Source organism: Thermobia domestica, chromosome 8 (genome assembly GCF_964235325.1).
Source record: "Thermobia domestica chromosome 8, izTheDome1.hap1.1, whole genome shotgun sequence".
In the NCBI taxonomy this organism is placed as follows: domain Eukaryota; kingdom Metazoa; phylum Arthropoda; class Insecta; order Zygentoma; family Lepismatidae; genus Thermobia; species Thermobia domestica.
Genome location: NC_137461.1, coordinates 232,370,803 through 232,387,651, shown reverse-complemented (window position 1 = coordinate 232,387,651; position 16,849 = coordinate 232,370,803). Strand labels below are relative to the sequence as shown.

Below are 16,849 nucleotides of genomic sequence, written 5' to 3'. Positions count from 1 at the left end.
AGGCCTGATTACTGCAGGAAACATATGTTAGTCGAGCTCTTTGGTAGGGCACTAATCATGCGTCAAAACGACTCTGCATAAGGCCCGATGTGTCCAATCTAAAGTGAAGGAATTTTTAAAATCGGATGGCCCGTTTGCGCTGTACACTCTTTATGCGCCCAATGTGAAATGAAAATGGAACGTTGCCATTTACCTGGACCCACAACATAAGTGAGTGAAGTTACTGTCTTTTACGGTAACATGTTGATGGTCAGCCTCCATTTCAAACAGTAACTTCATTCACTTATGTTGTGGGTTCAGGTAAATGGCAACGTTGCATTTTCATTTAAAATTGGGTGCATAAAGAGTATACAGCACAAACATCTCGTCCGATTTTTTTTAAAGTGTTCACTTTAGATTGAAAACGTCATATTTCGAGATTTTTTTCCTCTTACATTTTGTTGTAACTCTGGTAACAGAGTTACCCTATGTTAGGGAACTTTTGAGATATCCTGTATACATCATAAGAAGTTCCTTTCTAAATTCTACACGGATGTGGTTACATTGAATGATACACATTAGGCCTTTTGGGAGTACGTCACACGGACGACCGTAATTTTGTGTTCAAAATTTTTATTATGATACATATGGTCACGGGTTAGAATTTTCTCAGTATGTCAAATATGCAATCCGATTTCATGCAGCTTAATTTGGTGAAAAGCTATTGCCAATTGAACGTTACACTTACATCTTTCTTGCAGATGCCATTAGCACGTGAGGAATGGATCGAAATAATCAAACTGTAGGGCGGGAGGAGCATGTGTCCAGTGGTTGCCGATTGCAGAGTCATCCACAATGTGACTCTGTGTTACATGTTTCAGTGTCACAGTAATTAACTAAATTTGAGAAGACGGGCACATTCGTGGACATACGTCGTAGCGGTTCAAACTCGCGGGCCCTTTTTCCTTCCCCATTTTGAACCGGTACTTGAAAATGCTATTTTCTGCATGTTTTCCTGCGCCGATTTTGAAAATTCCTTTACTAATCGATTTCTCTCGTCGAGTACTACAAGAATCAGTTAAAATCTTGCGCGCCCTTTTTTCTTCACCATTTTGAACCGGTACATGAAAATGCTATTTTCTGCATGTTTGTCTGCGCCGATTTTGAAAATTCCTTCATTAATCGATTTTTCTCGTCGAGTACTACAAGAATCAGTTAAAATCTCGCGGTCCTTTTTTCTCCCCCATTTTGAACCGGAACATGAAAATGAGATTTTCTCCATGTTTGCCTGCGTCGATTTTGAAAATTCCTTCACTAATCGATTTCTCTCGCCGAGTACTACAAGAATCAGTTAAAATCTCGCGAGTCCTTTTTTCTTCCCCATTTTGAACCGGTACATGAAAATACGATTTTCTCCATGTTTGCCTGCGCCGATTTTGAAAATTCCTTCACTAATCGATTTCTGTCGTCGAATACTACCAGAATCAGTTAAAATATCGCGGTCCTTTTTTCTTCCCCATTTTGAACCGGGACATGAAAATACGATTTTCTCCATGTTTGCCTGTGCCGATTTTGAAAATTCTTTCAGCAATCGATTTCTGTCGTCGAATACTACCAGAATCAGTTAAAATATCGCGGTCCTTTTTTCTTCCCCATTTTGAACCGGTACATGAAAATACGATTTTCTCCATGTTTGCCTGCGCCGATTTTGAAAATTCTTTCAGTAATCGATTTCTGTCGTCGAATGCTACAAGAATCAGTTAAAATCTCGCGGGCCCTTTTTTCTTTCCCAATATGTTTGTATTTTTTGAATGTATTCAAGTACGGAACAAAAGTATTTAATTAATTCCCTTAGTAGGCTTCTCAACTTAATATTTTTCAACTTAAATTTTATTTATTTTAATTATTTAGTTTATTGTGACTCAATATTTAATTGCAATCGTTCATTGGGGAGAAGGGTGGCCATTCTCAAATATATAAATATATTATTCTTAAAATTTATGTGTTCTCGTATTGTTAGTTTCTTCCACTATACCTGGAAATTGAGAAATTAATACCTGGAAAACCTGGAAAATTCAGGGAAATTGAGTTCCATATTTATGTATGAACCCTGCTATTTACAGGTTTTTCGAATAGGGAGAACTGTACAAAAGGGTGTTTTGGGAATGGTATAACAGTAGGTTTCTCGGGGTATTGTTCGAAATGAAATGAAATCTTTAAGTTTTACGTCCCACTATTATGCTGGCTAGGCTAAAGATGTCGGGGGTGTTGTTCGGTGGGGGTCAATGTTACCAATTTTGGGAAAAGTCGCTAAATCAGAGGAATTCGACCTCCACGATAGCGTAGGGTGACCATAAAATTTTCAGTTAAAAATGGGACAGGTTCTGGCAACCGTAGACTTTTAGGTCTACCTTTGTTCTTATCAGTGCCTTGATATCAGTTTCCCCCAGTTGTTACAGAGCGGGCACTTATGAAAAAGGAAAGACACGTTGAAGCTTGTTCAACACACAAACTGCTAAAGCCTGTGCTGCCTTTCGAGCAGTACTGCGAACTATAGAGTATGTTTAATATAGGGAATTTCAGTTCAATTTTTGCTTCTTTGTTGTTATTAATTATAATTACTTTTAAAAGGAGTAAAGGTACTGGGTTTGTTATTTACTTCTTTCATTTGCATAAAACGGGACGAATACTACTTTTTTTCATCTACTGACGGGACGGCCGGGACACGCCCCTAAAATGGGACTGTCCCGGTCAAAATGGGACGTATGGTCGCCCTACGATAGCGACAGAAAAATTTTTCCGATTGGAGACTTTTTTCGGTGATTTTTAAATGACGATTTAGTTACTTGCACATTTAGCGACCTTTTGCTGCAAACAAAATGTTCATCTGTAGAGAAGCATTATTAGTTCAAAACAGTTTCTACGTTCTTTTTTTCTGTTTGTTTTAATCAGCGCAAGTGATGAGTTTGGAAATACAGCGTACTCACTGCCCCACAATCCTGCATTGTTATGTTACCCTTGCCCTCTAACGAAGAACAACTACAAACTTGATGTCCTTTAGTTCGCAGTTTCCGTTGAGACACACGTAATACATTATTACCGATAGCAACAAGATTAGCTATAGATGCGTGAATAAAGGCGAAGTGGGTGTTTGTTATATTTGTCCTTTAAGGTCTTTTAATTATTCTGCATTTTTTTTTTTTTTTTTTTACAAAAAAATGCTTAACGTAAGTACTGTAGTGTTAATTATTTCGGAACTATTTTGACTCCACAATATGAACAAAAGTACCCGAAACAATCTGAAATGATCCCTGAATTCAAGGATTGGTTGCACTCTGTTTACAAAGATGTGAGTAGAACCAGTTGCGCAAATCTATCTTCAACATTGGGGGGGAAGGGTAAGACCGTTACCAATTTTTTTTTTTTTTTTTTTTTTTTTTTGCGATGTCCAAAATACTTATGAAGTTGAAAAACAATGTTGTGGAGAATCAGAGTTGTCTTCAGCGTTGGGAGGCTGCAGATTTGAGGCTTATTCTGGGAGACGTCTATTTTATCTCACGTTCCTTTGTAGCAATCGGACAAAAATCATTAAATTTCTCCCAAAAAACACATTTCAAATCGGATTTTTGGGGAGAAGTCCCCCTCAGTTCCAAGATTGGAGGGGGCATGTATCCGTCATCCCCCCCAGGGATTTGCGCCAGTGAGTAGAACATATTGTTTACTTTACATCTACAACTTTAAAACAATGCTTATAGACAATGAATTTCTCGATTATTTTTTATAGCGACTTTTCACCCAAAATTGGAGTCGTCACCTCTCGTTTCGCAAACTTATTGTCAACATTTTGGCAACACTGGTTGCGGGGAGAGCTGAAATGAAATGAAATCTTTGAGTTTTACGTCTCACGGTTATACCGGTTAGGCTAAAGGAGACGGTGATGATGAGTAATGAATGAAATGGTGGAATGAAGAAGGTGGGAGGAAACGGGAGAACCCCGGGAAAACCCATGCAAACGGTTTGTCCACCACAAAGTTCACTTGGCGGGGGCTGGGATCGAATCCGGGACCCCAAGCACCAGAGGTGAACGCTCTACCACCGAGCCACCGCGGCCCCGAGAGCTACGATGGATGAGTCAAGTTATTTTGTCGCTTCCGCTGTGAACCTAAGTACAAGATTCCAAAAGTCACATTTTTTTTTGGTTCCAAACAATATGTCTGCTGGGTGAAAGCATAGACTGGAATGTGTTTCCTTCATTTTTATACAAATGTGTTGCCTATCCTACCTTATCTTTAATCCCATAGTAGCTTCTTTCCGAAAGTTAAAAAAATGCAATTCTTCCTTTCTTAATAGTATTTATAACTCAAAGTATTACGTAAGCATTGTATGTTACTTATGTAGCTCACAGAGCTGCAGCTATGGGCGAGCAAGCAAAGCACGTGCCCCGGGCGCGTGGTTGGAGGGGCGCCTAAAAGAGAGGTTATATATTAGTACTTTCCTGGCGGTATTTAATACTTTTCATCAGAGTGTGAAATCATGAAATCAAAGTGAGAGGAGACTGGAGGAGTGGAGAAAGAGAGAAGAAAACGCTCGCACTTTTACACTTCAAAGTAAATTAAGTCTTATTTATTTTTTCTGTCACCCTCCTCCCCCTCCCCTAAGTTCTACTGTCAAAGTATATAGCTAAAAACACTCCCAGGCCCGAACCACATCTACCTTGGAAATTTGATCGAGATCGGTAGGGCGGTTTAAGAGATTAAGAAAAAATGAAATGAAACCTTTGAGTTTTACGTCTCAAGGTTATGCCACTTAGGCTAAAGGAGACGGTGATGATGAGCAATGAATGAAATGGTGGAATGAAGAAAGTGGGAGGAAACGGGAGAACCCCGAGGAAACCCACGCACACGGTGTTTTTCCACCACAAAGTTCATTTGGCGGGGGCTGGGATCGAACCCGGGGCCCTAAGCATCAGAGGTGAACGCTCTACCACTGAGCCACCGCGGCCCTAAGAGATTATGAATCACAAACATAGTCACTTTCAATTTTGTAATATATATATATATATATATATATATATATATATATATATATATATAGCATCACTGACTGATAACTAAAATGCTTTGGATCATATATATAAAAGTCGCCCCCTGCCCGGACTCGGAATCGAACAATTGCATCTGTAAAGCAGTGCGGAATTGATTTTAATGTTCTTTTCAGCAGCAAGGCTGTATGAGACTCGGACCTACAGATTAACGTGGAATCCGAATCACATAAGCTCCGGCTGGGAATAGAACCCGGGTGTCCCACGCCAAAGGCGTGTACACTAATCACTTAGCCACGAGGGAACTCATCTGTAAGGCAGTGTAAGCAACAACAACAACAACAAAAAACACTGGATGTTTGCGCAACTGAGGATCAAAACATTTTCAATGGAGTATGAGAAATAGTAAAAGTCAATCAAAGTGTACTTTTGCTTATTCATTACTTCGTTAATACTTAATTCCTTCTAGAAATAGTGAAACAATACTATGAAGAAACACTAATTAAACTTATAACTATTAACGTTGTATTTCTTACCACACCACGAAAGTAATATACCGTTTTTACCAGCCATATAATTTGAACCTAGTACTATACTGCATTAGTCACGCCGTAACGAAAGGTGAAATTCAAACCTCTGGCACTCGTAGCTGTTGAAGCTGTTGTAGCTATATCACGCGGCCTGCGTTGGTACTCCTCAACATAAATACGTCACAGCCCGAAGCCAGGAAACATCACAGACAGAAGACAGGGGCACAAGCAGTGTCTGACACTTTACGAACTCAAACCTGCCAAGATTCAACTCAACATAACCTTCAATTACGTTCTAGAAACCAAACCAACGCTAAGGCACCAACTCACCAACTTCCTATATGAAAACACAAGAAAAAAAATCTAACTTTTTGGTTCCAAAGTGAAGACATAACAATAATACTAAAAAAGGTTTTAATTCTCAGTAACCTAAACATTGATTAACTAGGGGACATAACAAGCAAAAATAAATAAATAAAAATAAAATCAAATTAAATTAAAAAATAAAAACCTGACAAGTAAGCTCTCCCTGACTACTTTATTTTTTAAAAATTCCGTGAGGCTGTAAAATATGTCAGTATCTTCGTAAAATATATATATTTCAATGTAAACAAGTTCTTTAAACAAAAGAAAGCTCTGTAGTAGAGCGCTTACCTCTGACCCGTTAGGTCCCTGGTTCGATTCCTGCTCCCGACAAATAGGCTTTTGGTGAACACTGTAGGTATGGTTATTCTTAACACTTTCCAGTTTCCTTACATTTTCTTGATTCCACCATTATCATGTATCTCATCGTCACCTTCTCACTTACATTCATGTACAATCATGGGGCGTTAAACTAAAAGCAAAAAAAAAAAAAAAAAAAATGCAAATATCCTAGTAAAAATGAGTTTTCTAGACTACACAAGTAGCCCCGCGTAGCGTAGTCGCTAACGCTCTCGCCTTCGGTGCGAACGGTCCCGGGTTCCATCCCGGTGGGGGAACTCGGTTGAAAAAGTATCAAAAGATTTTAAGTCCAGCCATCCTGAATGAGGTTTCCTTGGGTTTTCCTCATTCACAGCGGGCAAATGCTGGAGTGGTACCTAACATATAGGTCCCAGGCCGTTTTCTTCCTTCCCCAATCCTTTCTTCCTTTCCTTTCCCCGGATAGTGTGCTCACCGAGGGAAGTCGTCCCTCATGTGTGACGGGCTAACAAGGCCATTGATGCCGAAAGCCCAGAAATCTAAATCCTACATCTTCACTACAGAAGGAAATTTTCGCGCTGGAAACGGTTTCTTAGCAATTATGATAAGCAGTCCTGTAGTAACTCTGCACCAAGTACTAAATCGTCACATATAAAACGGAATGAATAAACACATAACATTCATTTTCATACCTTGAAACGTAAAATGTTTCAAAACATTAATATTCAAGGATCTCTCAAAATTCAGATTCACTCATTCCATTCTCCTCAATCATTAACGAGTTACAATAGTAAGAATTGTAGTCATAAACTTTATTACTTACTTAGTACTATATTAAAGCAAGTTACACTAAAAAAATATATAATTAATGGAATATTTAACTAAAGTAATAGTTAACTATTAAACTTACCCAGGCTTTTGTTTCCTTCCTCTCTTCTTTTCCGTTTGTAAACAACCTCGTTTCGCAAGCAAAAGACGGTAGTTCAATGACGTCAACCATTTCGAAAGAAATAGTGTCTATAGGCGGTCTGGATCTCACACACAGATGGACGTATATAACATACAGCTGAAGTATTTAACATACGTATACGTATGTAATATAGGGAAGATTGTTAGATGTCAGACATCCTGCAGCGACATGATATAACATCTAAGCGGGTAAAAGGCAGTACCTCTGTAGTATATGGATAAAGTACGCTCCGTACAGATTTCCTTAGTAAACATAACGAATCCTTGTATTTGTACAATATACCGCTGTCCGGATAATGGATTTTTCTCAGTGCGGGTAGTCCTGGGACCGATTCGTGATGTAGATACTTTTCTGTCTTACAAATCTGAGTAGTACATTAGATTTTACTTAAGTTAAATCCGATTTCAGGGGAAAACCATTCTTTTTTATCTTCATACTTGTCAAGTAAGCGTTAATTTCAGGTCGAGTCACCTTCTTGCCCTTACTCGAGCAAGGATCTCAGTCCTTATCTCGTTCTTACTCAGGTGATAAGAAAAAAAGTACTTGCGATAGAGGGGGAGCGAATTCATTCACCTGGGGCTCACCCCCAGGTGATAAGACTAATAGCTTCTGCTCTTAGGGGGGGTAACATAATGAACACATTAAATTCAGCAAGATCACAAAATGAAACTTTCTGGGAGATGTCGGTGACATGTTTTAGTACTTTTGAGTTTTGTGCTTCACAATTAATGTTATTCGATTCTACATGACCTAATTAGTCAACAGAAAAGAACTTTAATTTGCGCAACTAAGGGTCGAAAGCTACGTGGGATAAAATTTACCAAAATCATCAGTTCTTTTAAGCTTTTTTTCATTCTTGACATTCGAATTTGATTCTACATGTCTTAATTAGCCTATACACTAAATATCAAATTGCGCAAAGTAAGGAGCCAAAATTTACGATGTTTAAAGTTGTCAAAAATACAAATAGTTTAATACCTTTTCATTTGTTGAGTTTGAATTTGATGTTATTGGATCTTGCGCGATTAAGAGTCAAAATGCATTTCCATTTTTGAGTTCTAATTTGATTGTAGTGGGATTTTAACTTAGTTCGCATAGGGTCTATCAAATTTCAACATTTGCAAACCAGAGGTCATAATAATAGAAAAAAATAGAAAATGTTTTAGAACTCTGCTCACTGCCTTCCCAAAAAAATGATAGAACTTTAAATAAAATGAATATAAGTAGAAAATGTGCACTTAAGCATCAAAAATCCTACTTCTAATGAAGATGTCGTGATGTAAACTACATATAACTGTTTTTTTTAATTTTTAAAAGATTTAGAAATTTAATTGCAGCGTAACCTTTCATCTTATACATTCTCCTTGCTGAGGATGGACGTTAAACACTAGCAACCTGCCAAAAGTAATGTTAGAATGCAACTTTGAAATTAATTAATTTATGGAAAGGAAACCGTCTCAGGGATTCACTATTCTTATTAATTTAGCCGCAAATTACGAATTTCTACTTGAGGATATGAGTTTAAAGCAAGCCGCTCTACTTTCATATCAATAACCTGGAAAACAGTCAAATAATTATCCTACCCTACAAGATAAAATCGATAGTTTTTCTACAACAGAGGTGAATGTTGAATGCATTCTAGATTAGTCAGAAACCAACACACAATCCACCGTAGTTCGTTAATGGTATCAGATAATGGTATAAAATGTTTTAGATAGAAGCATTGGCCATTTAGTCCTTTAGAAATGTCACCCAATATATGATATTTTTGTTTCAGTGTTCTGCATCCATTTTTGTTTCCATGACACGAATTCATGTTCGATAAACTCTTCAGGTTAATCATTACACTATTTTTCTTTCACAATCCTTAGAACACTGTAAGCAGATTTTTTTGGTACCGAATCGCTGGACAACTTTAACAAAGATTCTTTTTGCCATGCTTATTTGCGCCTATGTCTATCTTGTGATGATGCTTCTGTCTTTTTCGGATGATTTGTTTCAAGGTTGTTTCATTCAAGTATTGTAAGAAAATACCATAAAATATCACTTACTTCATCTCTTTTTGAATATAGAAGTAATTTCGAATGCTAAACTTAGTGTTGATACATTATTCTAAATATTTGAGGAAAAAGAGTGCTTCCATATCTCCATGGACGGTATGCCAATACTAATATTTTCCCTTTAGATTCTAGCTCCCATACCTTGTGATCTTCAAACCCTTTATGAACTTACCCTAATTTATTTATAGTCATATTTTGCAATGTAACATTCATTCCAACCAATTTCACATGCGCATCTACATATAAATCTACGTCTGAAGCGGTAAACTCAATTCCCAAGGTGATATTAGTCAAACCCAACAGTGCAGTTTCGATGGTGTACGCAACCTGGTAAAAGATAAAAAATATTCAATATATTTTAAGACATATGTAGAGCAATATAAATGCAGGAAGAATGCTAATGTGCAGTTATGCTGAAATTATTCTACATTTGTCAGTATCTTAAAGTTATTTGAAGTATAGGCGTAAAACATAATGGGCCTTATGCAGAGTCGTTTTGACGTATGATTAGCGTCATACTAAAGGCCTGACTATTGCATGAAACATATGTTAGTCGAACTCTTTAGTATGACACTAATCACGCGTCAGAACGACTCTGCATAAGGCCCAATGTGTCTAGGGTTCCGATACACAGTAAGTAGATATTGAATTTAGAAGGTCCACAGGGAAAATGTGAGGGAAGAGGTAGAAGCACGGTATGATAGAACCACGGAGAAGAAAGGAAGTTTTTTGTGTGAATCGTTGCAAATAGAAGCATGAAATTTTAAACATGGATTTTTTCATCAACAGAAAGTTCTATTCTAAGAGACGAGTTGTGGAATGTAGTACGGTGGTCATAGGTATAGTAACATTGGACATTTTTGGAAGTTGCACTTCAAATTTGAAGGTTTATATATATTAGTCTAAAGTCATCATTACCCGTTAAAACATTAACAGATTCTACCACTCTAGCTAAATACTGCAAAAAAATAAAAATAAAAAAATTTGAAGTTCACTTAGGTCTACATGTAGGCTATACGATACGGGATATAGCCTACATGTAACTGTTAACAGAACGACTTCATTAACGAACTCGAACGAGGTACGTAACTGCTATATTCATCAATGCGAAAAGTATAATTCGAAAATTCCCTTATATATGTGATAGGGATACAGATAGCCATCGTTAAAGTCTCAGTTCTCCGTTAATGCTTAACGGATTGACTGAATTAACGAACTTTGCAGAGATCACTATTCTCGTTATCTATTTCAACAATAGAATTAAAAAATGCTCTTGGTATAGATAGTAAGGTTGATCAAATTTATATTTTTAAAAAAAATCAACTTAGCCTTAGTAATATATATATATATATATATATATATATATATATATATATATATATATATATATATATATATACGAGGGTAAGCCAATAAGTAACGGAAATATTCCTCTATTTCTTTTCAGGTTGAAGCTAAGGCATTGGGTGCTCAACAGACGTTAGGTGTTACTGTTGTCTTCACCTGTGGTAGGTTGCAGCGATATCAGTGGATGTAGACAAGAGACACGATATGGATTTATCGCAATCAACACTACAAGGCGGAACTTAGCAGGAAAAACGATTAATGGCAAGAGAATAATGCTATAGACCTACACCCCATCCACAACATTAGTGTGTATGAGCGGGCGGAACTCGAACTACACTTTTCCCCGCTTGTTCCATAGTTGGGTCTGGATTATTCCCCTCATAAATGTTAGAAAACAGACGAAGAGCTGCGGACCCAAAGGATTTGTTCCTTACTTAATTGTGTTCACTAGAAACGGAAACAATACTGAAACATCATTTTACAAAACAGAGGGAAAAAAGTATCATTTTGGACATTTTTGCTTAAATTTTAAGCCATTGCTAGTATATACATGAATGACTTGTTCGATTAACCCGATTTCCTGCACATAAACTATTCACCTTTCTAACAGAGGTACTCTTACCAAGGGCGCCGATTTCCCTGTAAGTTTGGGGGGGGCATTCAGATACCGAAGGCATAGGGGAAGTGCGCACAGTACCGGACATTACCCAGTACCGGACAGTAGTTGTAGAGTCCGTATCCGATAGATGACAGACGTGTGTTGGTTATCATCACCATTGTGTAAGTTCACGGTGTAGGTGAGCAAATTTTGACTTGTATCAGGCCAGTATGGAGAAAGATATTGGCGTTTGTAGCTAAATTGCTGTGTACGTGGGAGCTGTATGTTAAGTTCTGTCTACTGTGTCAACTGTACGGGTAAGCACGTGGGCATTTCAATACATATATGACTTCTCTTATTGTGTGATGTACCCAAGAATGCTAATAAATATTGAATTACGAAACGTATTATTACGTGATCCAACATTATATGTTAACATGTTAATTTCCCAGTACCGGACAGCATGTATGTTCCCAGTATCGGACAAGGACACAATGTCGTTGTTACGGAAATTTTATAATAGTAGCGTTTCTCGTTGTTGTTTTTTCTAGGCAAGATGGCACAAGCAAGAAAGGGGGGAAATGGGTGGAAGAGGATATGAGGAAGGCAACGCAAGCAGTCATGGAAGGGCAAATGAGTCTGAGGGTAGCAGCACGTAACTTTCTGCTATCTAAGAGCACTTTAGAAGGTAGAGTGAAAGACTTCAAAACTGGAAACAATAGAAATGACTCCTCAAATGGGCCGTTTTGATACATTTTCAGAAGAAATGGAGACGCAGCTTGTTAATCATCTAAAGGACTTGGACAACCAATTGCTGTCAATTAACAAAAAGACGTTTTTCACTTCACAGGGTATGAAACACAGTTCTGTTAGCACGATTTCTCGCTCAGCTCAAGAAAGGTCTTTATTCGACCTTAGTATGCCGTCAACTTCAAGACAATTTCAGACAGTAGCTCAAGAGATCTACTTAGTCACAAGCGAAACAAACAGCAGGTTACCAATGAGAAGAAACAGAAGTGAAACCAGCCAAATTCTAACATCTACGCCATACAGGAAAACATTAGAAGAAAAACGTAACAGGAAACAAACGAAAGTGAAGAGCATGCAGTTTCAAGTAGACGAAAATAACGAAAAGGTAGCTAATGAAAGCGAACAGACAGGTGTAAAGAAAAGTAAGAAATCAATAAGAAAAAACTGAATTTTGACACCGGTGGCACAGATGAGTGCAGCAGTGGATTAAAAGCCATCATCACTGAATGCATCATTTGTTCTGAAACAGTGGACGAAGAGTGAGTGCAGTGTATTTTGTGTCACAAATGGGCTCATGTTGTATGCACAAATCAAGAGAATCTTGACTATTATTTATGTGATCGGTGCAAATTTGTTTAGTGCTTGTTTATGTTCAGGTGAGATAGGACTAATTCACATTTTCACACTCCTTGTTCAGTACTGGGATATTGGCTTGACATTTCTTTGCTTGTATTATTATTGTTTCTGCAACGAGATGTGTTTTATTTACTTAAATATTTAGAGAAGTGCCTTCAGACTTTATTTACGTTCATATATCATTGTATTCATTGCATATAAAAGGAAACAATGTATTTTATGTTGTGTCCGGTACTGGGTAACGTTTTTGTGTATGTGTGAATTTGAACCTGATTTTCATTTTCATTTTAAAAATATATGCTCTCCATTGTTGTAGTTTCTTTTAAGTCAGCATATATAATACATGTCCAACTTTAATATGGTTGCATTACTTTCATGATGTACCTCTTACTTATCTCGTGAATTCGAAAAAACCTTAGGTGTCCGGTACTGTGCGCACTTCCCCTATATGATTATTGTAAGACAAATTGCATTCAAATTATGCCAAATATTGTATGTTCATATATACAATGCGGAGGGCCCACATGAGTCTTGTGGGGGGCGGATCCCCATGCCCCCCCAGGATCGGCGCCCTTGACTTTCTTCCCAGATAATCGTCTTAGATAACTACCGCAAAAAAATAAATATTCGCATACGTGTATGGGATGTGAGATATGTATATCTACCGTTAAACACATCATTACCTTTTGAGATATTAACGGGCTGACTTTATTAACGAATTTGGCCAAGGTAATTGTTCTAGCTATCTATTGCAAAAGAAGAATTTAAGAAATTCGCTACCGTTCTAGAGTTATCGTGGGAAGTAACAGAAGGATGGCCGGAACTAACAACACAACCTCATAAGTTTCACTGTGTGATCCTAATAGACGTGGTCGAATATATAATACATTAAGCACATTTTGTTAAAGTGCCTGAATTTTTTTATCATTATCTGTAGTTAAAATTTGTGCTCAGAATCAACATTCAAGCAAAACTTTATGAAGAAATAAAGGGTTCAAAAATTTTCTTTCCACCTTCGAGGAACACGCATTATAATATAGAAATTTGAATCAGTAGATAGAAAACTAAATTACATTCTTATAATGACAGTTAATGTAAAGAATACAAAGCTACATAAGTATATACATATATACATGAAATATACCTGGAAATCTGCGATTCCAACATTCACTTTAAGATCTATCCCTCCTAATGCACTTGTTAATTCACAAGGACCAGTCCTTCGAACTGTAGATAAGCCTGTTAGTCTTCCATTGTACAGTCTTAGAAACCCATTTATTGGAAAACCAAGGATCTGCAATGTATTTTAATCGTATAGTTTGGAGTGCATAAAATAAAGTCTATTGAGATAATGCATTAGTTATTTAATGTTTGTTGATATTTAAATTACTGAGGTACAAAATTATAATTTGAATCCTTAAAATTAACTAAATTATGGTGTGATCTGTATTTTTTTTTAAAGAATGAATTAGAAAATAATATATCTAGTACAATTGCCGATTGTATTCTTATAAACGATTGTTAAGTTACTCATAGGTAGAGCTTACAGATGTACCAGTTTAGCAGAGACAGTTACGGATTTTTCTGATAATTTCAGCAAGGAGCAAGTGCATAATTATGTATGTTTCCATAGGATGTCACGGTTTTTTGAATAGACATCTGTGAGCAGTGTTGCCAACTACCTCTGAAGAAAATAGGCTAGATGGCGTTCAGAAATAAGCTTTTCACACAAAAATGCCTAAATTTGAACTATTAACCTACAACCCACATTGTAGATTTTAAACAACTTTTTTGTGTTGTTGTAAGTGAAATTTGAAATGTTGAATTTTATTCGCTGAAGACTAACAAGCAACACACATGAACGTAAATTACAATACAATCCATCAGCAACTCATCTGGTTTCTGAAAGTCAACAGCCAATTGAAATAAATCATCAATGAATGCATTATCCCTGGAATTGGATGAACCATCGTTGGATTGTGAATTGATTGTGTTTGCATAGACTGCCGTTGTCCCAATTTTCAGCAGTATTTCTTTCGGCAGGTTATATCCTTTCTAAAACAGTTCTTATTTCTCCGTATACCCATATGAATCATCATGATTGCATTGAGAGTTTTCAAGCAATTATATACACTATTTGTTTGTTTTAAGATGGATCACTAGATGTTTTCGGTCCTATGCTAAACGCTGCTTGTATAGTGTGGCGTTGCCAGATAGTGTCAAGTGTTTACTTATGCCAGATAATAGAGGACATTATCATGGAATTCTGCTTGGATACTTACTGGAGAAATTAATTTTCGACTTTTACCAGAAATCACAGCTAAGTTCCGCTTCTCGAATTGCAACGCTAGAATCCAGGATTTTTCTTATTGTAACTATCATAGTAAGCGTACAAATTTGGCAATAACACATTATGGCGTTCTGCACAAACTTCTTCTCAAAATTTATTTCCTTAAATGTCAAGTAATATTTAAATAAAATATGAAACACAACCAGAAAAACGGTCAAGAAATATACGTATCTATTTCGTAATAAGATTGTTACTTTAAAATACTTTACACATACAAATAAACATTTCATAAAAATGAGCACTTCTAGTAAGATCAGACAGTAAGTGCCATCTTGTGTGCTCATTGTAAAACGAATCAAATGTTTTCTTTTATTTGTTACCTTTTTCGATATTAGAAGACACAACCAAATGAATCAGTGTCCTGTGTTGTAGCTGAAACACAACTTTTATCTTATAGTACAATATTTATAATATGTAACGTTTCACTGCGCAGTAGTTAAGGGAATGAGCTAAAATATGTACTGACTTCCGGGTGGTGATCCACCTTAATAATCAAAAAGAATAACTTGAAGAATCGAACAGTTTACTAAATTTGTACGAGGAAACTTTGATTCTTGCAATGAAATGCGAAAATTGAAATAATTAAAAAGTAGGAAACGAGCCCGTTAAGGGAGCGACATTAATTTTTTTCTAGTCGATAAGTGTTATTAAGTGGTTATAAATTTATTGATGGGGAGAGAGAATAAGAGTGGAAAAGTTGCGTAATGAAACAACCTCTGTCTACAGAAATCAATTAATATGATAATACATAATGAAAAACAGACTAACTTAAAAAGTACATATTCTCAAAGAAAAAGTATTTTTCAGAATTAATTTAATGACTAATTTTTTTAAAAAAAAAGCCTAAATGGCAAAAGAGTTTCGGAAAATAAGCTATATTTAAGGCTATAAGCATTTCATAGGTTTGTATGGCTAAATGCCGCTCCTAATAGGCTAGATTTAGCGAAAACTAGGTTAAATTGTCATCACTGTCTGTGAGCCCTGAGTTAGTATGGGTTTGATATTAACTTGTATGATGATTGCAGAATTACCATGACTAGTCTTATTACAGAAGAAAGCACAAGAGGAAAAGACGTTTACTGGCAGTAATGAAAGTGAACTCTAAAGTACTTTTGTATCCTGTATTTAACAGTGTTTCCCATAGACAGTGAACGTGCTTCGTATCCAATTGCCTGGTAATAAGAAATGTTCGCATTATTTACGTTAATCAGCCTTCTTACAATAATGTTTTCCTTTTATAGTTGTGCGAAGTTGATTGTTGCTTGCTAGACGATTTGAGCTTGTTCTACCTTTTAAGTATCTCTTCATTCAATGTAAGAATAACTCAACCAAAGAACAAGAAGGACCAAATAAATTAATATTATTATTAAAATAAATGGATGACTGATTATGGTTTAAGAATGTCAGTCTTTTATTCAAGTGTGTACTGTATTCCTCTCATATTTCCTTTGTAATATATAGTGTTAATTTTATGTAGAAGAGTTTTGCCTGTTTACTACGTTTCGTTTTGCTGTTAATAATGACTTAATAAACCTGGTAAAGTTAACTAATATCCTGTCCACAAGCTATTCTGGAATTATTACTAAATGATGAACGTCTAGTGTGGTCACATTTTAAGGGTGTTGATAAGGTTTTACTTATGGGTTAATCTTAGTTTCGTTCTTGATGTACGGTATGTGAAACGCTGAAGTATCATTAGATAGCAATAACACTAGCTAACAGTGAAAATGTAACTGGAATGAAATAAGTGTTTGTTAACTATAGTGACCACACCAATAACGAAAACAACAATAAAAAACTCAAATTAGCTCTCGTTTCCAAGTTAAAGGGGGTGCATTTAATTACAAGTATTATATTCTATTAGCATTCATTGTCAATTTTTTCCATTAGGCTTCGAAATCTCGCTG

General features: G+C 36.4%; 1 protein-coding gene across 1 annotated transcript in view; it reads right to left on the bottom strand.

Moving 5' to 3' along the window:
- Positions 1-16,849, bottom strand: part of LOC145691956 (uncharacterized) — a 233,440-nt gene that overhangs the window by 18,409 nt on the left and 198,182 nt on the right. The window contains exons 8-9 of the mRNA XM_081767256.1: positions 13,737-13,886; positions 9,434-9,588 (exon numbers count right to left, since the gene is read on the bottom strand). Coding sequence (XP_081623382.1) covers positions 9,434-9,588; positions 13,737-13,886 — 305 coding nt within the window. The remainder of the gene's footprint in view (positions 1-9,433; positions 9,589-13,736; positions 13,887-16,849) is intronic.